Source organism: Osmia bicornis, chromosome 3, assembly GCF_907164935.1.
Source record: "Osmia bicornis bicornis chromosome 3, iOsmBic2.1, whole genome shotgun sequence".
Lineage (NCBI taxonomy): Eukaryota > Metazoa > Arthropoda > Insecta > Hymenoptera > Megachilidae > Osmia > Osmia bicornis.
In genome coordinates this window covers 8,804,139-8,829,633 of record NC_060218.1, presented here as the reverse complement: position 1 = coordinate 8,829,633, position 25,495 = coordinate 8,804,139, and the positions used below count along the sequence as shown (strand labels likewise).

General features: G+C 45.1%; 1 protein-coding gene across 1 annotated transcript in view; it reads right to left on the bottom strand.

Moving 5' to 3' along the window:
• Window positions 1–383: 383 nt before the first annotated feature.
• LOC114872502 overlaps window positions 384–25,495 on the bottom strand; it is a 56,226-nt gene continuing 31,114 nt past the window's right edge. Inside the window, 21 exon segments of the mRNA XM_046285130.1 lie at window positions 384–472; window positions 580–987; window positions 1,061–1,338; window positions 1,417–1,731; window positions 1,821–2,112; window positions 2,181–2,524; window positions 2,597–3,191; window positions 3,409–3,949; window positions 4,020–4,306; window positions 4,382–6,250; window positions 6,327–7,151; window positions 7,219–7,596; window positions 7,672–8,309; window positions 8,392–8,698; window positions 8,804–9,151; window positions 9,232–9,555; window positions 9,623–9,970; window positions 10,044–10,318; window positions 10,875–11,688; window positions 11,872–13,391; window positions 22,815–22,868. Coding sequence (XP_046141086.1) covers window positions 437–472; window positions 580–987; window positions 1,061–1,338; window positions 1,417–1,731; window positions 1,821–2,112; window positions 2,181–2,524; window positions 2,597–3,191; window positions 3,409–3,949; window positions 4,020–4,306; window positions 4,382–6,250; window positions 6,327–7,151; window positions 7,219–7,596; window positions 7,672–8,309; window positions 8,392–8,698; window positions 8,804–9,151; window positions 9,232–9,555; window positions 9,623–9,970; window positions 10,044–10,318; window positions 10,875–11,688; window positions 11,872–13,391; window positions 22,815–22,868 — 10,796 coding nt within the window. The 3' untranslated portion in view covers window positions 384–436.

Genomic DNA, 25,495 nt, shown 5'->3' with positions numbered 1-25,495 from the left:
CGTCTCTTTGAATCTGAGCTTCTTTGCGTTCGATTAAAAAAAGAGATTTCCGTCGACGGCAAAGAGAGCGCCTGTCGCGATTGAAACGTATACGTTATAAATAAATAGAGCAAAGCGTTGCTCGTAATTTCAATTTCAATTTTCAACATTCAAAATATCTTTTCCCATTTTGAACGTTTTATGATCGAGAAATAAGTTTTCTTCCTTCGAGACGCTTTCCTATCAATAAATATCTTTTTTAATTTAATAAGAATAGACGATTAAAGCTTCATGATTTCGTCTCGACAATTGCAATCGTTTCGAGAAAGAAAGACTCGTTTCCTCTTTTATTTTGAGCATGTGGAGGCTACCGTCCAGCGGTTCCGTCCACGATTCTCCGTCGACCGGATCCTTTTCCTTTTTTTTTTTTTTATAATAATCGTACGATCTTCGATGCCTAGAGAGAGTCAAAGTTTGATTCCCGATCGCTGATCTGGAATAATTAAAAGAAGAACATTAAATAGCGAAGTAAAATCTAGAAATACGCTTGAAAGTACACAAAGAACGACGGAAGAAGGTCGAGTTTCATTGGTAACTTACCCTGTCCGGGCTATAAAGAGGCGGATGCTGAGCCGGAAGTCGAAGCGTGCTTCCCAGATCCCTCTCGGCCATTGTGTGCCCCTCGCTGGCGCTATCCCTGGTGTCTCTGTTGTCTCTCGAGTCCTTGACGCTGTTCCTTCGAGCGTCGGCTACCTTAGTAGGAGGTTGGATGGTCGTTTCCCCACAGGATCTAGCCAAAGTGGAGCCAGCCTCGCCTAAATCGAGCCTCAACAACTTGGTAGGTGCTTGGATGGTCGTCTCCCCGCAGGAACGAGCCAGCGTCGAGCAAAGATCACCCTGAAGATCACCGGTTCGTAGAACCTTCGTTGCTGTTTCCACTGTGGTCTCCCCGCAGGATCTGGCCAACGTCGAATCGGCGTCCATTGTTCGTGTCACTGTCGCTGACACCTGATTAATAAAAGACAGCCGTTTTAATTTCAGAGTAATTACCTTTATAATTAAACTTTGTTACAGAAATTACCTGAAAACCCGCACTAACGAGAGCTCCGCTGGGTGCAGCTGGTGCCCTGACCACCTGCACCTCAGTTTCCTTGCAATCTTTCGTACTGCATACGCTTTGCTTCCGGTTTCCGGTGTTATGCGTACCGCTGTCGAGATAATTAAGCAGTTTGTGCTCCTCGGTCGAGAAGGTACTCATGCCGGATTTATAGTTTTGCGGTGATTGAGGCGCCGATCGATACTTGGCACGCGGAATCATCACTGTCAACGAACGGTCTCTTTGCTCGTCGCTCACTGGAACTGCTGATCGTAATAATTTTTCAAGAATTATTGTAAAAATTCATATAGATTAGATGTAAGATAAAATAGGGAACGAACCTGTCGCAGGAACCATGGTAGCTTTCCTCGGCGGATGTCTCGGTTTACCACTGATCTTGCGAGCTGGCCTTTTAGAGGGCGGCAACGGTGCTATCATCTGCGGTGGTGGGGGTAGAACATGGGGCACATGGTGAGGTATCGCCAGATCCGTCACGCTACCCTCGCTGCTGGTATCTCCCCCAGTTCCAGGAATCATCGCCCTTCTGTCGCCTGTTCTTCGTCTTCGATTCGGCTGACGGAAACAGGCCATACTCACGCACACCGCTAGAAGACCCAGCAGTATCGCCCCGGTCGTAACCAGAGCTATCAGTAACACTGCAAATAGATTTATGGAACCATGAATTCTATCACCCGGAATATAAATACATACGTGTTTTATCATTTCTATGGAAAATAAAATTTACCCTTCAGATTAACCTGGCAACGTTGACCACTGTGCCACGGGAAACACTCGCAGACTTCCTGACCGTTTGTGTTCGTGACACAGTGTCCCTTGTTGTTGCAACTAGGACATCCCAGGGGAGCCTGAGAACAGACACGACCAGGATACGTAGGATTCTCGGACAAATCTGCCCATCCCTCCTTGCACGAACACTGATACGATCCACGTAAATTGAAGCAAGCTGCGTTTTGCGAGCAATCGTGATGGGGACCACCTTCTTCTGTCCTACATTCGTCGAAATCAGTTGCATCAATCTGAAATGAAATGAAATGAAAATTAAAGAATATTCAAATTATACCGAAGAAGTGATATTATTACTTACCACGTCAAGGTTTTTCGAGGCATACACTTCAGTTCCACCTAAGCTATAGTTACTATTAATCAAATATTTCCGAAGAACCTCTTTCAACCTAGTTTCATTAGCATTGTCGCTTAATTGAACGTGGAATTCAACTTTCGTTGGATCTGGTGTAAAGCCAGCTATTTCGAGGCCTCTGTAGATATCTCTTAGATCACTCTGCATCAAAGTTCGATCCAGAGCATCTTTGATTGGTCCTAATAGTCTTCTATAAGGTGTGGACGATGAGTCGTTCAAGCTCGCTTCGTAGCTCACTGGTTCATGTCCGATTCGATCCAGGCCAACTCGCAATGTATAAGTGTAAGTAGCTGTAATTAGACAAAATATGATTAAAAAATTATTGTATATTGTACTCTGTCGTCGATGGGTTAGCAACTTACGTTTGCAAGGACGATCAGGGAACATCCTCGCGAAACCTGGCCGACAAATGCATCTCAACTCGTTTCCAACTTCCGCACACATTTCCGCCCTGGAGGCTTTGCACTCGGGTGCACATTGATTGGAGATAGGTTGAAGGGACACCACAGGTGCTCCCAGAACTCCACCAGCCAGAACTCTGTGCACCTCGTTTCCAACAGGATCTTGCTCGTCTCTTGATACATCATCTCCATATTCAGCCTCCACCTATAAGAAAATTTTGCATGAAACCGTTGCATTATTTAATATAAAAGGACTGTTTGTTAGATTTACCTCTTCAGCGCCAGGTGCCGGTGGCTTCTGATCACTCAGCACCACGAAGATCGAATCGTTATCCACCACATTCTCGTACGACGAAGGTATCCTAGTAACCACCGATTGTAGAATAGTAGAAGTAACCGTAGAAATAACACTCGTCGGACGTAACAGCGTTTCCGTTACAGTTTCCACTGTGGTAGATGTCATAGTATGGGTGAGAAGCAGGGTTCTTGTAGTTGGCGGAGAACCCAGGACCGAAGTTTCCGTTCTCGTTACGGTTGACGTCTGGAATCGAGTGACCTATATGTGACAAATCGCGGCATTCAGAAACAGGATTGAAAATTGAAATAGAAAGGATGATCCTGTATCAAACGTCAAACAGGTAATGGAACTGCAGGTGGCTGGTCGAGTATGTGGTTAGACAAGTAGCGTTAGTTCGAGGTGGTCAAACAGGTGTAATGAAATTATAGGGTAAATAGACAGATAGTATCTAAGGCAAACATTGTATCAAAAATACCTCTTTCGGTTTCGTGCGCATAGTCGTAGTTCCATTAACAGCCTTACGCACAGTACTACTGCTTGTACTCTTCGTCATCTTGATTATCGATCCATTCGTTCTATCATTTTTCAATAAAGTGCTCGTTGCTTTCACGATTGAACTGTCAGTCCTAGTCACCACGCTAGACGAATCCTTCACGCTTGTCTCATTCGTCCGTTTGCTTTCTGTCGTATGCGACACAACCAGTTTGGTGCTTTCATTTTTAGTCACAGTAGGGCGTGGCTCTTTCTTCTGACTCGTGATCACCTGAGTCAATGTTTCCGTGGCTTCCACCCTGGTCGATGGTAGAGTATTATCGTAACTAGACTCCAGGAAGACTGGATGCTCTGGACGTTTCACAGGATTCCTGGGAATCTCAAAGTTATGCGATCTAGTTGGTTCAACATCTCGACTCGTGGACGAGGATCTGCTCGGTTGGATATGGTTCACTTGCAATGGTCTCAGTTTCGTTGGAATTACCATATTTGTGGTAAGTATCGCGGTTGATTGTACCGATATTCTGTAAGATTGAAATAGATAATAAGTCAGCAATATATTGAATTATTAAATAAAAAGAGATTGCTCAGTACCTGGACACCGGTCTCGTGTCGAAAGGCCTCACGGTGTAGATGCTAACGTGCTCCGTCATCCTTGTCTCAACCGGTCTGAGAATCTCAGGCACGTCCACGACAACTGGAAGATCGACAGTACCATGTATGATCGGTATCTTCGATTCGATATCCTGAACCACCGGGATGTGAGACGTGGCTACTGCTGTTGCGATCTGGATCGATCCAGACACTGCCACTGCCGGTCTTACAGTGGCAATCTCGAGGGGTCTGGTGGTCTGTGTCACTGGAGGGGGTGGTACCATGTCCTGTCATAAAATTACGGATATATTGGAACAGAAATATTTATAAAAGAATGAAAAATGAAAAATGATGAAATTCACCTGAGAAAGTAGTTCCACGATGAAAGGCCTGGTGACAGAAGGCCTAGGGCTAGGTGGTACCATGCTGACACTAGGCAGAGGTGCCACAGAGGCGTCCTTCAAAGGGATATACTTAGGGGGAGGTTTTAATCCAGACTCGTTTGCAACCCCAAATGAAAATCTATCCTCCATAGGTCTATTAGTAGTAGTGATATCAACAGGAGGTGGTGACAGACCAACGACATCTCTCGAAGGTATAGGTGGTGGCTTCAAATCCTCTTCTTCGTTGTTATTCACCTGATTGGAAGTTACAACAGGCCTCAAAGGTGGTGGCATCATGTCTCTGGAAGGCACACTCATTCCCTCCATGCTACTCAACATGTCTCCAGTAGATGTTTCAATAGGACGAATCCTAACATTGTTCGAATCAGCCTTATTTGCGTCTGACAATGCAAAGTTCGTCTGATAAGACGTCTCTAAAGTTTCATCATTCTTGTTCTTATCAATGGAATCATTCTTCGTGATCAGCATGCTAGGAGGTCGTTCAGTTTGAGTCTTACTGTCAACTTCTTCACCTATCGCTTCCACTGGCATGGAGATTCTTATATTTGGTCTAGTATCAGGTTTGCCATGATCACTAGAGATGGTTATCGGCCCAGGTACCTGAGCTTTGGGTTTGGTAATGATGTGAGGGTACTCTGGATGGATCCTGGTCCCGGGACCATATTCTTGTTGATGGGATGACACTGGAGGACGATGATTTTCTGAATTCATCTCCATGTCTGACTGAGGTAATTGTTCTTCAGATTTATGAGGAATAGTACTATTCCTGAAGCGAGTCTTCGTGGTTTCTGTCCTATTATCCTGAGTCTGTGAAACCTTCGCACCATTGTCCCAATTTAAATCAACAAAACCAGTTAATTGCAGGTGACTCTGATTCACTTTGTTTCCCTGAGAAACACTTTCATTGGTGAAAGACTCCAGAGTTCCTGGTTTATCCCCATTGGAATGTTTCGTCTGATCTGGTCTAGCTTCAGATGTCTGAGTTGAAACTTCCGGTCTGGAGTAGAAAGGAGGTCTAGTTTCCGCTTTGTTTGCTACAGATGGTCTGGGATAAGGTCTGCCAGGTTTATCAGAGTCGGGCATGAATTGAGGGATGATGGCTGGAGGCTTCAGGTCTATGGTGTCATCTCGTTCATGAGGCTGTGGAGTGGATGTGTGTTCACCTTGCGTTTTGTGATCCACCGATGGTTTCTGGGTACCGTAGTAAGTGGAAGGTACACCTTCAACTATCTCGTAGTCAGGTTTGCCCTCTTTCCATTTGTAACCGTAGGACGTTGCATCCTCGTGTCCACTGTAAACGCCAAATGGTTTTCCTTGGACTATCGGCATCTCGTGGAGTTTGGTATTGTAGTAAGTTGGCCCATATGGTACTTGTGTCGACGTGGGCACATTCTTCTGGGTGAATGGTGCTCCTTGATTCAACCAAGCAGGTTTCTTATTTTCATACTGCTGATGATCATGTTCCACTGGTTTTGGGATTGTATAAGAATTATTATTTTGATTGATTATTGTATCTTGATATTTCACGTGTTCTTCTGAAGCATCAGTTTCGGAATCCAAAGTCTTCTCGGTCTGTGTACCACTCTGCCAGGTCTCTGGTTTTCCTTGATGGTCCGATGGACTCTGATCGAAATTCGGAATCTCAGTATTCATCGCTGGCTTGGTAGTTTCAGGTTTTATCTTGGGTTTGGAAGGATTGTGGTATTCTATCGCTCCTGTGGGAAGATGCTCTTCTGTTCTTTCAGCTTGAGGTCTCAGCTGAACAACATTCGTTGGACGTTTGTTTTCGGGGTAGAAGTGGGGTGGCCTATCTTGAAGATCGATATTCTGGAGAAAAGAAAATTTGTAAAATATTAGTGATTATTTATAAACACAGTGAAAATTGATGTGGACTCTTTTTTACCTGAGGACGAGGTCCAAAAGAAGGCCTCTCAGTGACCACCTCCTTCAATCCATCACCAGGCTTAGCCGTAGTTATCCTAGGTGGTTCATGATGAATCTGAGGATTCGGCGGTGGTCGATGAGACAGTACAAAGGTATTTGCATTCTGATTCTTCGCAGGGGGTCTTTGAGGGACATTGTAAACAGGTTTCCTCACATTCGGCCGTTCAATATAGATCGGCCTGTCCAAAGGACGACTGGTCGTCGATCTTAATGGAGGTCGTGGCCTGATCCTATTATTCACTAGAATTCTTGGTGGTTTCTTATCCGATTTCCAGTTAGTATTCAAAAGTATCTCGTTTCCAGAGTCTGGTTTCGCCAGAAGAATATATCTATGAGAATTGTCTGATGGGTTGGTGGACATTTCTGTCCTCCTTGGAGGAGTATTAGGATCTGCAGGCTTTGGGAGCTTGGGATATTGACTTCGTGGTGGTAAATGATTGTTAGAATGCACGTGAGGAGGATGTGGAACACCTTGCGGACGAATGTTCACCGATTCTGGCCTATGATGGACCAGGATCTCTGTGTGCACGTGTCCTTGTCCACCTAGTGTACTCGAACCATCAGGATGTTTGATCACGTGGACGTCGGATGGCTTCTTCTCGGGTCTTCCCACGGGAGCTTCCAGTTTATCCTGTGGTCTGTCGTATTCAAAACGACCCGGTGACAATGGGATCACTGGTCGCGAAGGATGTTTCTCAGGATTCTTGAAATTTAGAGGTGGAGATGGTGGCACCATGTAGTCAGCTGGGTCCTTTCCATTCGAATACTGTGGCAGATTCTCCACCTAAATAATAACGAACAATTTTTATTATTATCACGTTAAATTATTCAAATTTCAATAATTTAATTACCCCCTGAATTCCAACGAATCCTAATCCAACTTCTGATTCAGGATACGGAGATGGATCATCAAAGTATTGTCCACTTATGTGTGGTTCACTCGTGTCACCAAATATCAAAGCCTGAGTACCACCCTGAGGAATCACTACATTGGCCACCTGGCTTGGTTGAATGTTCACCAACAAAGGTTGCCCCGTCGATCTATCAATAACATGTGGCACTTGATGAACTATGGGTTCTGCAGAAATGGGTTTTGCTTCTGAACTTTGAAGAACAGTAGAAGTATTAGGGATAAGGGGATCTTTCTGGGCCCATGGTGGTCGTTTCTGTTCCTCGGATAATATCGTGGACCATGGTTTCTCCATTGGTGGCTTCGCCAAGTCGATCTTCTGTAATATTTACAATAATTTAAAACAAAATTAAATAAATAAAACAACTTTCCTTAAAATTCAAAAAACACATACCTGATCGAAGTGTGGATGCGGAGGAGCAAGTTTCAAAGGATCCTTAGCGCTCCATGGTCTCCTCGATTTGTCAGGACTCCATTCCGGCTCGTTCAATTTCAAATTCGGATTTGCATACTGCTCGACATTAGGTCTATCCGGAGGTTTCAACAGAGGATCATTCTCCAGGACATCTTGCTTGGAACCCATCCTCTTTGGTGGTAAGGATTGAATAGAATGTAATTTCTGAGGTTGTTTGGGTATCAAACCTGGATTCGTGTCGATGGGCATGGACACTGGTATCTTCAAGTGTTCTTCGTATACTTGATGAGCAGGGTATATCTGTATCTGAGGTCCTTTGTGACCCTGAAGAGTTTGTTGCGGCTGAGAGTCGTCTCGATCGTTCTCCAGGATTTCCAGAACAGGATGAACGGGTATATTGGGAACTGGTAATGGCGGTGGCTTCATACCGATGTGCTCTTCGTCTTCTAAGAATGTCTGAGGTGGTCTCGGTGCCATTTTTCCTGGTTTACCGATTATCACGTCGCTGTTCGCGGTGATCACTTCGCCTGGGGAGATTGGAATGCCGTCTGCTAAACTGGACGCCACTTTGTGACGCGTTTCTATGTAGTTGTGATTTAAGTTCGCCAGGTGGGCACCTTGAAGAAAATACAGGTACTGTTAATTGATGGAACACTCGAGATAGTAATAAAAAACGCTAAAAAAGCTCATTTTTCTTACCGATGTTTTGGCTTTCAGCTGCTTCTATATCTTCTTCGACGAAATCAGCCACAGGAATGTAAATCGGTGACCTCTGCGTGGTTACTTCCTGAACTTCCGCTTGCGGTATCGTGTCGTTTCTTCGACTGGCCGTCGTTTTTCCTTGAAGCAAACCCGCCATAGCTGTGATGACTGGTCCAAGAGCGGACAAACTATTTATTCCTAAAGATCCTAGACTGAGAAGATTGCTCACTTGAAGATCACTAGTGTTCTGACTAGCAGGCTTCTTATTTTGAACAGTCTCCCCGGAAGTTGTCACATTTTGTTCCTGAAAATAATTCAATATTTACCTCAGTTCTAAAACCTTAGAAGTCTCGATATTCAATTGAAATTTAATTCAATTAGACATGCTATTAAATATTGTATAAATTACTTGAATGTTCTGCTCGGAAGGCTTCAAATTCTGTTCACCGACAACCGAAGACGCTTCCGTGGACACCAAGCTAGCAGAAATCGCTTCATCCTTCTGAGGCTCCATCAAAGAGGTCGCTTCCTGGAAACTACTAGTAGTCGTAGGATCGATCTGATCCTCCTCGTCGAAGAAGATGATCGTCGATCCTGTTACGACGTTCTTCACTGGATCAGAGTGATGTGCAGTGGTCAATAGAGCATTCATGTATCCAGCATCCAGTAAACTTGGTGCTATTGATTCCGTGACCACGTTTTCTACTATATGAGATCTTGAAGAGATCGTTGTTGAGGTCTCCCCATCTGGTCCAGCCTGCAAATGAATTTAGACATTGCAATTTTTAATCATGAGCCCAGAGAAAGAAACACTTAAAGTCTCTTCAGGAAAATTACCTGAAGCAAGGTGGTGAAGTAAGTGAATGTCGTCAAATACGTCTTCGTGGCGAAGATCTGTATAGGTTCCGGGGTAGGATTCACCAAGGCTGTCTTCGTGGTCGTCTTCTTGACAGGCACTTTCTCCAGCACAACATCGGTCGAGGTCGCGACGTTGGTTCGAACTATCGTACTACCTTTCTCCAAGAAGGTATTATAATAGGTATAAGTGATATAGTACGTCTTCATCAGATCGGTCATGCTTTCCTCCGTACTATCCAATGCTGTCAAAGTGGTTGTTACACTGGTTGGACGAGGAGGTGGTGCAGATTCTGTGATTATCAGCTGAAGAAGAAGACATAGTCATTTAAAACACTCGAATATTTAATAATCAAAAATATTCTCTATTAACCTGAGTGACAGTATCGCTGGTAGTTTCGATTCTGGTTCGCCCATCCTCCATGAAGGTCTTCTCCAGCATCCTGGTGCTGAGATATGTGTTCGTTTCCGGTCGTGGCGCTTCCGATGGTTCAAGGATCATGTGCAAATAATGTTGTGGAGCGGTAACAGTGTTTGCTATAACTTTCGTGCTGCTCTCTAAAGCATCGTTTATGTTCGAATGATCAGTGTTTAGAGTTAAGTAGGTGTAGGTCGTTTTGAAGACTTCTGTCCGTAGAGTTGGCGACGCATCTAGGGTGACTGCTGCTGTCTCTGAGCCTGGTTTCCGGTGACGTTCCTCCGTCGCTGTGTTGGCTATCACCTTGAATTATTTCAGATTTGAAATGGAGGCCGAAATAAAAGGAAAAATCAGTAGTAAAATATTAAGGTTTTACCTGTTGTTCCGTGGATATAGTAGTGGTACCGTCCTTGGTAATTGTAGTTAAGTAAGTGAAGGTGGTGGTACACGTCTTGGTAACAAATTCATTGGGCTTATCTTGAGGAAGCATCATGACAACCGTGTCGGACAATGTCAGCGTAGGTTGAGGCACAGAATTCTCCCATCGTAACGCCGGTGTCGGACCGGCGACGATCACCTCCACTCCGTTCGACATGACACGAGTTGCCAAGTTGAACCTTCGACCTTCTTCATCTTTCGCTTCGTATTCTCCTGTCGTGTTACAATTCCATAGTGAACCAATTACAAAAACAAATCACGTTTTCACCCGTCAACAATGTACACACGTTACATGAAAAGAAAAATAAGATATACCTGAAATCCTTGAATAATTTAGAAACTGTACAGTTCTTCGCTAAAGACACCTGAATATATTGTTATTCAGACGTTTATAAATATTTTCAATTAACATACGATAGAATGAAAATATACAGAACAGAAAATTTAGTATGTACAATAAATATTCTTCATTTACAAGTATGTACACTTCAAGTTCTATTGTACAAGGGAAAATTTCGATCGCCATAAGCCAATTTAAGTGAGACTCCCAATTATGTACAGTCTCGAGGGGGAAAGAAGTCTTCATTAGTTTAAAGAATATTTTATACATCGATTACCGTGTGGCTCGAAAATATTCCTAATTGGTATTTCCAAGGTTTCATATTAATTTCACTGTTCATCGTTTATTAGCCAATTGAATAATGAAAAATATTCGGGACACACGGCGATCGTTATAGAAAAGGCTCGGACAGCCGGGGTGGCTACTCACCAGCAACAGGAACTGGACTATACACAGACGACACGGGTTTCGTTGTCTCCACGGTAGGAGTGACAGTCACGGTGACGGGCACCGTCAACGTAAGGGTCGTCACTCTCGGTCTGACGGTCGTCGAGGAGGTCACTTTTGTCTCCAGTCCGTTCAGTTGCGTCACCACGTACGTGTACGTCCTTAATCGCGTCGACGTCACCACGGTCTCTGTATAATAAACGCTCGTGCTCGGTTCAAGGTCGGGCGTGGATTGCGTCTCGTGCACGTCGGTCACGGGTTTCGAGGGTAAAATTTCAGGGAAGTCCGGTCTCGAAAGGGACAGATAAAGGTCGTCAGCTAATCCAGCCTCGATGTCCTCGGGTGTTGGCGAGGAGATCGACGTGGCCACCTTCGACGAATCGAGGCTAGGAGTGACCTCGAGTACCACCGAGGTCTTCTTTGTTTCGGACCAGGTGTAGTCGACCTCCAGGGGAATCACGCTCGGTATTTCGATGTCGTCGAACATGTTCGGGCTCGAGGAGTCGTGAGACGTTGATCGAGACGTCTCCAGAGGCAGGACACTCGCGAATGTGGAAAATACTTCAGAGGAAGGTGGAGAAACGGGGGGTGATGTCGAAGAGGGTTCGATAGTTGGTTGTATTGGTTTCACCGTCTGGATCTCCTCCTTTTCTTCAGGTTTTATCGTTGTTTCTGGAGTCTTTTCTAGATTTTTATCTACCGTATCTGGTTTCACGCTTGAGATTGCAGTGTCGGATTTTGTGTCTGTCTTAAGAGACTCTTCAGGGTATTTTGATGAAGAATCCTTGGTTTCTGTCTTTATTGGAATCTGAAGTTCAGTCTCCTTCAGAGATCGTCCGGAATCTTCTGACGATTGAATCACTGTAGATTGAGGTTCAATTTTCTTTATATGTTCTTCAAGGTCTTTCGATGAAGAACTTTCAGATTGAGTTTCAGTTACTGTAACTTGAGGTTCAATCGTCTTTAGAGATTCTTCGGCATTTTTAGATTCAGTTTGAGTTATTGTTACTTGAGGTTCAATCTCTCGAGGGTCTTCAGCATCTTTAGATTCAGTTTGAGTTACTGTAATTTTAGGCTCGATCTTCTTGCTGGAATCTTCATGTTCTTCGGATTCGGTTTCAGGTGTAGTAACGTGAGATTCGATTCCTTTTTCCAGGGAATCTTCAGTATCTTTCGTCGAAGAATCTTCAACTTCAGTTGAAATTGTTGTAACATGAGAGTCAATATCTTCTTCTTCTTCTTCTTCTTTTTCGTCGTCATTTACAAATTCAATTTGAGTTTCATGATCATCTGATTCTGGATATTCAGTATTACCATCAGTTTCTACTTTTTCAGCACTTGTAGTATCTTCTTCAGGTATTATAGTTGTCTCAAACTGTTCCTCAGGAACGTCTGCATCAGTTGTTTGCACCGATTCTGTCGTTTCGCGTTGATTTTCTTCATTTTCTTCTTCAGTTGCAGGATACTTAATAGTCGCATGTTCTTCCGCAATTATCTCTTCATCTTTCTCCAGTGAAATTGAATCTTCAGTTGATCTAACAGTCGATAATTCATCAGACTTCTCAGTCGTTGTTTCAATCATTTCTGTCGTCGTTTCTTCTTTCTCAGATACAACAGGAGCTTCTGTCGTGGTTGTGATTTCTTCTTTATCAAATGATACATCTTCAACCTCTGACTTGGTCGTTGTTGAAACATCATCTTTAACATTTTCAGTTGTCGTTTCCGGGTATTCATCATACGCTTCGTACTCATCCTCAGAAGGCGGGAAGAAGAAGTTAGTAGTAATGATTACAGGTGTATCTGTAGTTGTTTCTTCCAGTACTTTCAATGTACTTTCTTCAACCTTATCTTCAGTTTCTAGATCCTCAGGTTTGCTATCAATAACATTAGGAGGTTCCTTCAACTCAGGAGTGACTGTAGAAGTAACGTCTCCCTTACTCTCTTCTTCTTCTTCTTCTTCCTCTCCCTCTTCAGCATATTCCTCATCGTACTCCGAGGAAGGAGTGAAGAACCCAGTGGTGATAATCGCGAAACTGGGTGTCGGTTGGACGGGTCTAACGGCAATTAGCTTCTTCCTGGTGATTCTAGCCTTCTTCTCGGTAGTCGTCGGTAAAACGCTAGTCGATTCGAGTTTTCTTCTTCTAGTAATCGTGACCTTGTGCCGTCCAATCTCTGGTCGAAAGTTCTCAGGCTCCAGATCACTCTGAATAGAGTTAGCCAGGCCGAGAGTCCTAACTCGGGTCACCACGATCCTTCTAGGTGTATGACTGGCGGTCGTAAAGGAAGAAGAAGGCTCTTCAGTTCTAGGCGCCAGAGGTCTGCGTCTAACGACAGTCAACTTATGCTGTCTTCCGTTCTTTCTGACCACGGGCACGCGTATTCTGACTCGTTTTCTCGGCGCCTCTTCGAAGTAGTCGTCGCCAGTGAGAATCCTGGACGACCAACTACTATCGCGTGCGTTATCAGGGTTGGTTAGCTGGTAGTCGTGAGGATAGTCATCTGAAAAGACGACGTTCTCGCTTGTGTGTGTCATTGACAGATAATCCTCGTTGCATCGGAATTAAATCTACCGAACGGTGGGCGGGGTGGTCGTTAAGCGTCCGGTAAGAGGGCGGGCGGGTAGGTGGGTTAAAGAACATTTGCCATCCAGAACATTCCATCATACGTGGTTTCGTGCACTTAGTAGCGGTTACTCATCGCGGCGGTGTGCATTTACTGCGACGTTGGTCCGGACAAAAAACATAGAGGTACCATGCGTTGAGATTCTTTGTTGTTGTCGTGTGGGCGCGCGTGCGGCGACGGATTCGAGAGGCTCTGTGTTAGTAGGTGGAGAAGTAGAGGACGGAGGAAAGAGAAACGTCGGCTGGGAGAATAGAGAGAAGATAATAAAGACTGGGATAGCGAACAGGACGTGTAATGGAGATCGAGAGACAAGACAACGCGGGTCTCGATCAACCGAAGCTGCGAGCTTTCCACGGTTCCTCGTCCACGGAGACGGCGTTGCCCCCGATCAGGGCCATCCCCGAAGACTCTCGCTATATTACACGAACAGCGACCCGTTGGTCGCTGCGAAACGCGGGAACAAACGGTCGAAGGGTCGACCGCGTGACTACCGACTTACGAGAACTACGGAAAGGTCGTCAGCTTCGATCTAGGTGGGCTTTCATGATTTGTGATGGTCTTAATTAAGTGAGATAACAGTTAGAAGGAAAGAGGAAATGATTGAATGGGAGGTGTCTGAGGGTTAGGTGCGGATGGACGTGGAAATGTGCCGTCCGACGTCACCCACTACGCTCTCGAGACTCTGCGTCGGCGCGTGCGCGTCCATCGAGTCCTCGCTACCAGCTAGGATAGTGATCTCTTCCGGTCCCGCGTGTAACGACGCTGGGATGGAAGGTCGGACCTCCACACGAGCATCCTGGCCAGTATCCCTTCTTCTCCTCGATGAACTAGCCGCATCGCTCACTTTCACGGTACTCAGAACAGTACTGAACTCTCCAGGCCTGCGACCAGATACGTAAAGCGTCACCACGCTGGACTCTTCCTTCGGCGTACTCGAGTGATCATCTTTCTTTTCGTACTTGCCACGACTGTTACGCGGCTTGGACGACTTTGACGGTTTCGATGATTTCTGATACTCCTGTACATCGTCCTCCTCCTCGGAATACTCGTAGCTGTCGTGCTTGTAGTCCGAATCAGCCGGCTGATGCCTCCTCTCTACCTCTCCCGGTAACGTGTTGCTTTGGGTGAAGGGAGGCGCGGCGAACACAGGATCCAGCAGAGGATTAGGGTTCTTTGGCGGCTGGGGTTGCTGAAGCAGCAGCAGCAACGAGTTCAGGTTAGCCGCTGGCAGGGCAGCCGTCGGGGTCACCACCACCGTGTCCGTGATGAACTCTGTCGCGGTGATCACGTCGGTCGAGGTGTCTACCAAGGTGGTCAGGATCTCTTTGCCGCGGAAAGTGAGCGGAATCACGGTGCTCTGTTGCTTGGTTATGGTTGTGACGTAGGAGGTGGTGCGCGTGTTGTACTGGGTAGACGGCGTGCCCTGCGGCTGCAGCAAAGGGTTAGCCTGACCTAACTGACCCAGAAGCAACTGCGACAACAGAATGTTCGCGAGAGGAGCATTCTCGGGTATGGAAGGCTGTATGGTGGACACTACGTTCTCTACGGAGTACACGGTCGTCGGTACGATTACGGACTGCGAGGCCCTACGACCACCTAGGGTGGTCAACGTGTGGGAGAGCCGAATGGTGGGCGTCTCGTGCAATAAGAATCGAGTTACCTCGGTCTGACCTTGTATGTTAGTACCGGTAACTTCGCTAACGATCACTACCAGCGGTCTGCCGTCTCCACCTGTCACAGTGCTGTACTGAGAGGGAGCCAGCACCTCGGTGCTAGGCTGAGCGGTTATAATATTTCTATGTTCCGTGATCCCGTTATTTACAACGGGGATCGTCACCTCGGTGGGCACGTAATGGGTTACCGTGATCGTCCCGTCAAAGTCTGGGTAAATGGTGGGCGATTCCCTAATGTCCTCGCGGGAACCTCGCGGCCTCTGCGAAGAGGATCCTCTTTTGCTACCGTTCCTACTCGACGACCTTGAGGAAGCACGAGACGGGGGTACTCGTCTTGAATTGGACGATTCGGATGATTTGTTCGAATTATTTCGTAACCTTGGAGGTCTTACTCTGTCAGAATTACTTGAGGACCTAGTATTTGATCTGGACGTTGAAGAGCTGGGTCGTTTATAGTTCGGTCTACTCGCGGACGTTCCGTCCTTCTCTCTTAGAGTAAACTGTCTGCCATTGTTGGATGTTGGCGATGGTTTTATTCTGGATGAAGAGATTCTCTCACCATTGGACTGCTTTCTGTTTCTAACCTTATTTTGACTCGATTCTGCGGACTCTGCTGAGGTTTTTTCAGGGCTGTTGGACTTGGAAGGGGGTCGAGAGGTTGTCAGAGATCTTCCTCGGTTATTATAACGCGCGATGGGTTTAGAAGTGACCTTCGTAGTCTCCTCTTTATTCGATGCACTCTCGACAACATCGGACCTGTCTTCAGCCTTTGAAATCGGCTGACCAGGTCGACGGAAACGATTGGTTAATGACCTCAACTGACTTGCCTGTCGGCGAGTTCTTCGCAATCTATTAAACGGTCTAATTTGCACCGTAGGCCTGATAGATTTGCCTGACCTTCGATTAACATTCGCGGAGGATGTCCTGTCTTCGTGTTCAGAACCCTCGTAATCATTATCCGCTATCTCTTCCACAGGATCATCCTCGAAATTTTCCTCGCCCTCTGCATCTACCTCCTCGGGTTCAGCCTGTTCTTCGATAGGTAATTCAGGTTTCTTTCCAAATAACCCTCGAGGAGGAAACAAGCCAGTGTTGCCCTGTCTAGGTCTAGTTGAAACTGCTGCATTACCTCTTCCACGAGCATTAGTGACCTTAGGAACACTCGGTGTAGTAGTTCTACTTAAATTTCCATTTCTTCTTGTAGTCGTGGGTGGCCTTGGAGTAGTGCCACTTCTTCCAGAACTATTCAGATTAATCGGTCTACGGAATCTCAGCAGAGGATTCGTCGATCTCCTCGGTGACTCTGTAGTAGTCTGCAACGGTGTCGTCACAGTCTCTCCACCTTCCACATCATCCGTATAAAGAGTCTCCTCCGTCACCAAAGTCGTAGTGGTGAACTCGTTAGCATCATTCTCTTGATCATCGTGTTTGACAGTCGGTTGTCCTCGAAGTAGGGTCGAGGAGGCTCTAATTGGTGGCCTGTACCTGCTGGACGTGCCAGGATATATAGAACTGGATGCACGAGTCGCAGCCCTAGCTGAAGAACCTCTGATGGAAGTTGGACCACGTCTGTTCCCTTGGAATACAGAAGATGGCGATATTCTAGACTGAGGTCTGCCTCTGGTGCTTCCAATAGAGGAGGCGTAAGAGCTTGCAGTGCTTGGAGATCCTCTTCTTCCAGCAAACCTCCTGGAACCAGCTGGAGACAGCGTCGAAGAGTAAGGACCTATCGGTGAACTGATTCGACCCCTGGACGAGGCGAATCTATTACCCTTTCCAGCTAAAGTTGCTGTTATTGTAGGTGTCGCATCCGTTCTGGTGATGGTAGTCGCACCTTGTGCGCCCTTTCTCTTCGGGTTGAAGGTCGGTCTGCTCCTGGAGACGAATGGCCTAATCGCTGGTGTGAAGGTTCTCTTCCTCGTCGAGAACGTCAGTCTGGACTTCTTCTTAGAACTCTGTCCATCTTCATCCTCGGTCTCTTCTTCGCTATCTTCATTCTGCTCAGAGTCATTATCTTGATCAGGAGACTCGGTGGTTGGATCTTCTGATAAGGAAGACTGGATCACCGCAGGTGAGGGTGATATTTCAGGGACCTCTGTAGGTTTAGTTGGTGGCAAGGTCGATGTTGGCGCGATACTGATGGTTGGAGTTGACAGAAAGCTAGAAGTACTTTCAATGATCTGGGCGTATCTACCTTCGATACTGGTTCCAATTACTTTAGATTGATAGAATATGGTAGTTCCATTATTCTCAATTTGACCTTGTATCAGCCTCACCAGACCAGTTCGATGACCATGAACGGGCGCAATGGTTGCCTTTCTTTCTTCATTAATTTTAGTACTTGAAGTACTTTCAATGACCTTGGCATATAGACCATTTAACAGAGTACCAATCTGTTTGGTGGTGAAATAAATCGTGGTAACCTCATCAGCATCGACCACGCTCCCTTTATTCATTGACAGAACTCCTGTTGGAAGAACTGGAGTGGCTACTGATGAAGATGGTAGCGGTGGTGTCTCTATTCTTGTTGAACTTTCTACGATCTGAGCATACAGACCATCGATATATGTCCCATGGACATCTGTCATGTAATGAGTAGTCGTTCCATCGTTAACCTGACTGGATCGAACCGTAGAGATCAGTCCTATCTTTGGAACTTCGCTAGACTTTGATGGAGTGACTGGCTTCTCTTCGGTTGCCACACTCTGCTGGTAAACTGGTCCATCGATTGCTCTGCCAGTTGCCAATTGCGGGGTCGCAGCAACTTCGGGAGTGGAAACACTAGTGACAGTCTCCAGTCTGCTATTCAGGATTGTCTCATTCCCAATGTACGAAGTTGTAAAGTAGGTGTAGGTAGTATAATATGTGACAGGTTCAGGTGAAATTGTCGAGGATTCCGAGACACTCTGTTCAGAAGGAGTTGTACTAATATCTTTAGAAGTAATCCCAAGTTCCTCTGTTTTCATATTTTCAATAGGGACAACAATGGATGGTGTGACCTCATTGTCAGCAGTGATCTTGGATTTTTTGTCATCGACAGAATCATCTTCGGAGAAGGATGTAGTTGGTCTGTAAGTCATAATGACACCTAGCTCGACGGTAGGAGTGGGTGCGACACCTGGTGTCACCACGTTGCTGACAGTTTCCTCTCGGCTGGTGGTGACAGTGTCGCCACCTTTGTAGAAGGTCGTCCAATAAGTGAACGTGGTGAAGTAAGTGACTGGCAAAGTACTCGTCTCCATGGGTACCACAGCAGTTGGTCTGATGGTCTCAGTCACGACGTTGGTGACAGTTTCCAGACGACTTACGACGTTTGATTCCTCACCCTTGTACATCGTCGTGAAATAAGTAAAGGTCGTGTAACTGGTCTGAAGAAGAAGAGTCGGAGCAGGTTCTACATCGTGATGATTCGATTCAGATAGTTCCTGATCTTCTGGAACAGCGTTTCTCTTATCCATCACATCCAACAGCGTACCACCTCCGGAACTTGAAGAAGAGACTACATCAGTGATCATGGATCCTAACACTTCTCCTTCCATTGGAGGATTCGGTGTTACTTGAGCGTTTACTTCAAATCCACGAAACAGATCAATCTTCTCAGTAGTGGATTCCTGAGTGGTAGGGTATTCCACTGTTGTCTCTGCCTTCATCTCGGCTACTGTTGCAGCTTCTTCAGGAGTACTAGACCCATGCTGCACCTTCTTTGCTAAAAGAAGAGCCTCTTCCTGAGACTTCTGCCTTTGAAGAGCTTCCAGATAGGCTAGGATCTCTGGAGGAACAGCTGGTTTGTCAACAGAGTCTGCCTTTGGTGTGGTTGGCTTCAGGGTTTCTTGAACGACTGGTACCACTGCAGTTGGCTGAATAGTTTCAGTGACAACATTGGTAAACACCTCGGTTCTCGTTTCAATCTCGGTCTCATCGTCAACGAAAATGGTGGTGAAGTAGGTGTACGTGGTGTAATATGTCTTGATCTGTTCCTTGACTTCTTGCGTTGGCAAGGCTGGAGTTGGACTTGGTTCAATCTCAGGAACAGTTTGCTTAGTATCTTCGAAGTCTTTGTTGGCTGCTGCTTCCGTGGGAATATTATGATCGGTGGTGGTGTCCTGCTCCTGCAAGGTGGTCAGAGTTTCCTCAGTCGTCTGTTCCAAGGTGGTTGGGTACTTCTCAGTACCTTCTTCGCGTTGTGGAGTTGTCGAAGGTAGAACACTGTCCGAGATCTTTGTTGGCGCTATTAGACTGGACTCGTCCTTTCCGAACAAGCCAGCAACCACGGCAGACACTCCATTGGGACCAACGGTCTGTGTGATCACATTCGTTTCAACAACTTCACGACTGGAGATACTGGATGAACTCTCCTGGAAGAAGGTCGTCAAATACGTGTACGTCGTGTACAGAGTCTTGAATATCAGTTCTATTTCCTCATCCTGTTTAGTAGTTTGCTCTTCTTCAACCGCACTGATCAAACTAGGAGTTGTCGTTGTCTTTGGTGGTCCAGTAACTGCTGTTGGAAGGACAGAAGTCACAGTTGCACTAGGTAGAATCAATTCCGTTAAATAGCTGACCTCTGAAGACACCACTTCTCTAGAACGTATTGAAGTCGTGGTCTGATCACCGTCGGGGATGAAGAACGTGGTGAAATAAGTGAACGTTTTGTATACTGTAGATGGAAGAAGCTTGGTAGCAAGGGTAATCTTCTCTTCGGGTTCACGGAACACATTATCCTTGCCACCCTTGTGTCCAAGGATATTATTAGAGCTGCCTCCCTTGATGCTTCGACCCTGAGGATCCCCAGGGACTATATCATTAGGAATCTCATCGTCCAAGGTTGGTGCTGCTGATTCAGTAGTACCTAGGACCCTTCTGGCACTCTCCAAGATGTCCTTCAGGGTTGTCAACACACTGTCAGTGGTGCCTCTGAGCGGAGTGGTTAATTCGTTCATTTCAGGAGGAGCTTCCTCGGTAGTGGTGATCACCCTGGGTGTAGTACCTGTCGTCATCTCAAGCGTAGTGTCCTGTTCACTTTCTGGCTCCTCTGTGCCAGTGGTTCCATAATCCAAGGTAGTATCTCCGGTACCATAACTAGCAGTTGCTTCATCAGGGAAGAAATATACATTCGATGACGTATGAATGATCTGTGCATAGTTTGTACCAATATAAGTGCCATAAATCAGACTCTTATAATGCGTAGTGATGCCATCCTTGGAAGTAGTTGAATCCAAGACTTTGAGGAGTCCTGTTGGTTTCAGAGAAGCAGTCTCCACGTCTGGTATCAAGAGCAATGGCTCAGTGGACGTGGTAGTGGACTCAACTTCAAAGTCTTCCGTGACACTGGGCTGAATGTTGGCTCTGTTGATGGCGTCCAGAAGAGGATCACCCGTTTCGCTCTTCGGATCAGATTTACGTCCAGGATGATGCATAGTCTTCTCTTGACCAGCTACGACGCTGGTGGGTCTGATTTGCACGACAGCGATCCCATCATCTGGCCTCAAGGTCGCGTCTCCCTTGATGGTAGTCGCTGGACGACCTGCAGGAGCAGGTGATGTACTTGGCGAGAAGACAATCACCGTTTCACCGACGGTAGTTGTAAAATCAGCGAAACCATGATAGGTTACCGTCGCCAGTGGTTTCGTGTCCAGCTTCTTCTGCACTGCAGCTTTCGGCTGGGGCTTGAAGATCTTCGGCACTCTGGGCCTAAAGCTCTTCGGTTGATCCTCTTCAAAGTTATCGAAACTACTCCCCACGTACTCGTGCTTCACGGTGTAGGTCGGTAGATTATCCGCTGGTTTAACCTTCGCAGGTTTGAATCTTTGGGGATCCGAATTCGGCTCTCTTCTACTGAATATGTCATTCTCTCTAGAAAGTTCATCCAATTTTGTCGCAGCTTTCTCGCTGTCTTCGGAACTCTTCTCGTCGCTCTCGCCATCCTTTGCATCTTCGATATCCTTCAACACCTTGATCGGAGCGTTATCCAAGGCTACTCTAAGCTGCCAATCGTCGCTGGGTGTCCTTGACGGATAAACTACGTAGGGAGTGGGTGAATCAGGTGCGGGATCCTTCTCGTAGAACACCCTACTCGAGGTGGACAGTATCCTAGCGTACAGACGACCATTGTCCAGGGTGGTACCCACTACTTGGGTAGCAAACTCTGTACTAGCGCCGTCCTGGACGAACGTTCTCGCGGTTTTCGTTAGCAGACCGAGCGGGGGAACAGATTTACCGGGTCGTGCCGAGACTAGGAGGACCGTGGTTACTCCTAGGATAATCATCGAGCATGGAAAGATTCAGGATCGTTAAAAAACACCGGAAACGAGGGGGACGATAGCCGAATGGGGGGAAGCACGAGCAGTCAGAATTCGATTTAACGAATGTCCAGTCACAGTTAATTCGTGGTTAATTCGTCCGTGTCGTGTCGGTTCAGCCAATCGAGCGATCGGTTGATTCGAATACATGTATTTTTTATTATTTTTTTATTTATTCGCATTTAGTTTAGATAATGTAGGTCGTCGGAGAGACGGAGTGGCGGGCGGACGTTGGAGGCAGACGGCATCCAGTTGTTGAGAAGAGTTGAAGAGGCGAGGAGCAGGCGGGAGCAGTAACAGAAACAGAAAAAAAGAGACAGACGATCTTAGTAGACGAGTCATCCTGTTGGTAGCCTAGAGCACCTGCTACGTCCCCGTTACCCTGTCACGAGTATCGATTTCCGATCGTCGCGCGTTCACGAACGAATCGTTTCGTTCCAGAGAAACGACACGGTCCTGATCGCGAACGATCGAACACGTTAGCTTTATGTACGTATCTACATCTCGAGGGACCTGACAACTCGCTCGACATACCTTTCGTTCTATTCGACAAAAGAGGTGATCATAATTTTCTGCAGACACGAACGAACCGCGAAATGAATTTCACGCCTAAATAAGTGAAAGTGTATCATATTCATCACGGCTATTCGCATTTTTTTGACACCGACTGACGTCTGTACTGTGGACTTCTTACAGCCTTCAGGATATCATTGAAAGTGAAATCTCTATTTTGGTATTTTCAGAATTAATAGGTACTTATTAATTGTAAATTGATAAGTGTACATGACTAATATCAGAAATATCAAAATTTTTCATTTTTGTATCTCGATGATTTTGATTTATCAAGTCCCTCGAGGCAATAGTAAATCAGGATTCCAGCCCATGTACCCAGAGAAAACGGAACGCAAAATTGTGCGGACAAGAGAGAAACGAAAATAGACACGCAACTACACAGAGAGAAACACATATTTCGTAACAATAGTATATACTTCAATTATTATATACACGGCCGCACCTCGCGTCAACACGCACATCACGATATTTTATTTTTTTTATTTTTTCAGTTAAAGATCGAACGATTGGTGTTGATGTGAAAATAGAAAGGCCAAACAGCAGAGAAAGAAAGATAGAAAGCGAGAGAGAATTGTTGTTGTTGCCGGTAGAATTGCGCTTGAACGCGGTCTTCGTTGTGAATAATAGGCCAATAGAACACGAGCAACGAAATGTATTAATTTCAGGACGAGAGAATTGGAGTTCCATTCGAGTGCAATTCCGTTAGCAGGATACGAGTTGTGGATGCAGGCATGATTAAAGGACAAGAGACTTACCCTCTAGATCCCTTTCTATCCTAGGTGCTCTAATTTCTGTTAACGATCCATTATCTGCAAAAAGAAGAAGGAAAAAATATATTAAAATTATCCTCTGTAAATAATGAAAATTTTGGCTAATCTATTTTTTGCAGGTTCAAAATTTGAAATGAAATTGAAATAAATTCTATGAAATGTGTAAATTCCCTTGTGATCCTCTAATGATACTGACATTTCCATCAAAGACGCATTAGCACTTTTTACCATCCTATGGAAAAAGGTGTAATTCATTGGTCAAGGATACATAATAGCATCTTTGAGAAAGGAAGCTGTGGGTGGTGAACGTAAGTCCTCAGGGAATAATTCCTAAGAGGCTATATTTGGTCATCGAGTAGTTTTGTTCGAATAATAATTAACATATTGACAATTCCAATTAATATGTACTATACTAATTGGTACATGGCACATAATTCTACTGTGTCAGTCAACTTTTTCGAAAGAAACCAGCGAAATAATAACGCTATCAACCTGAATGCATAAACACATCAGCAATCGGTGTAATATTAACACCATTGAGGCGTCGTTCTCAGAACAACAAAGTATACCGTCGTTTTAGAGTGAGACCTCGAATTCCACGATGCTTCGGAGTAAGTAAACCGGTGAACGGACAGAAATGGAACGATGATTGAAGCGAGACAAACGTTGCGATCGTGAAACGTTGAATAAGGTATAGATACGTATGGGAACGAGAGAAGAAGAGGTCTCAGGCTTCGATGCTGAAGATGTCGTCCGGAGGCCGAGACGTACAGTTATCTGACCGACTCCTTTCTTCTCTTCGCGAGAATATCTACTCTTCCGTTTCTCGGCTCGTGCCACGTGCACGCACACGAAGAATAATCATCTGTAATGTACACGCACACCGATCACCCTGAAGAGTTCGTGTAATATCGTGCACTGGGTGCATCGAATACGGTGAATTTATTCCTGAACCAAGGAAATCGATACAGGTGTTTATAAGAAATTGAAAGTAATACTTTTTACTGAAATTTTATTTTTTTAAGTGGTTGAAATTTGAATTTTTTGAATTAAAATAATTATTCAAATTGAAGATTGCGATTATTGCAGGAAAATCTAGTGTTTTGATTTCTTTTTCTCATAGAAGTGCCTTTAAACGAATCTCGATACTCGATCGAGAAGATTGTTTCTGCGCTGTTTCATTTATTCGTCATGCTCGATTTGTCGAGTTCAACGATTTCCCAGAATTTCGTTCGTCTTGAATGGCCGTCTTCTTGACCCGACTTGCCCTACCTGTCTCACCTGTTCACTTCGTTACCCGTTAGCTTTTAGTACCATTGCAATCACTGTTACATCACCATTCAGAGTGCTTTTGAAGATATAACTTACAATCACAATTATCTATAACAGAGAAATGAAATGATCGTATTCTGACCATTTCTCTATAGTAATTAATGAATTCTTTGTTCACAACATTTTTGTTTATATTTTTAAAATGTCATTAATAAGCCACGTGTACAGAGATCATATCGCGAAATATTCAAAATAAATTAATATTTATTAAACCATCGTCTCGATTTATGTATATGAATGCATAATCAAACGGGTTCCTTAAAAAATTTCGTCATTTGATTAGCAAATCTGCAACCGTCTGTTGTCATTAATTTCATCAGTTCGGATTTAATTTAAACGTCAGTTATAAAGCAAGATGAGTCTATTTTCAATTTCCCAGTATTCATGTTACTTTCGATTGATATTTACATAATTATATCTCAGTTATCTGTTTTTAGAACATTATGTAATTAACAAATATACATACATCGATAATTTTTTAATTATCACAAGTGCAAAGAGTTAATTATTAATAAAAATAAATGAACTAAAATCTTATTAGTAAGATAAGCAAGCAGGAGTAAATCGTGTCGAGATAGTTGCACTGGGCGTATCAGAAGTGGACGGTCAAAAGTTGACAGTGACCGAACCAGATGACATCCGGTTATACAACGGTGGCCAATTCTCGGTATTCCACCAATCGGGACCGATGTACTTTCATGGTTCGAGGTCATCCTCGTTCAGGTGCATTAGGTCAGCTGGTCGGCTTCGAGACGCCCTTCTTTCCCAGACGTTCTGGCCTGGGGCCAACGAGGGCCATTTTATGGTCCACGCCAACAGGGTCATATTATTCCTCAATGGCCATTAACAATTCCCACTTATCAAAATGCAAAATGACTGAATATACTTCGAGAACCATCAAATAACCATTTTTGCCCAAATAACGTAGGATCACTTCAGGAAAGTATAAATAAATCATATTCGCGTGACGAAAGAGGAAAAGGTACAAAGCTGATCCTGATGGTAGACAAAAAAGATTCCATGGAAATATACCGTTCGGCACGACTATGTACGTTTTATTTCACTGCTTCCACGTCACGCTCTAAGCTTCCAGGCTCGTACGAATTTCGAGCAGATCCTCGTCTAGCATCGAACGTGACCACGCATACGGTGCAACGTAAGGTTTCGCCAAGCCGCCGACACGCTGACCCTGAAGAAAAACGTGTCGCAAGTTTCAACGATCACGCTGGACAACGTAACCCAGTTGGCGTTCGATCGAAAAGGGGAAATCTCACTTTCCGCCGTGGGCGAAGCCGTTTACCCTGGATCCATGACAATCCCAATCGACTACCATT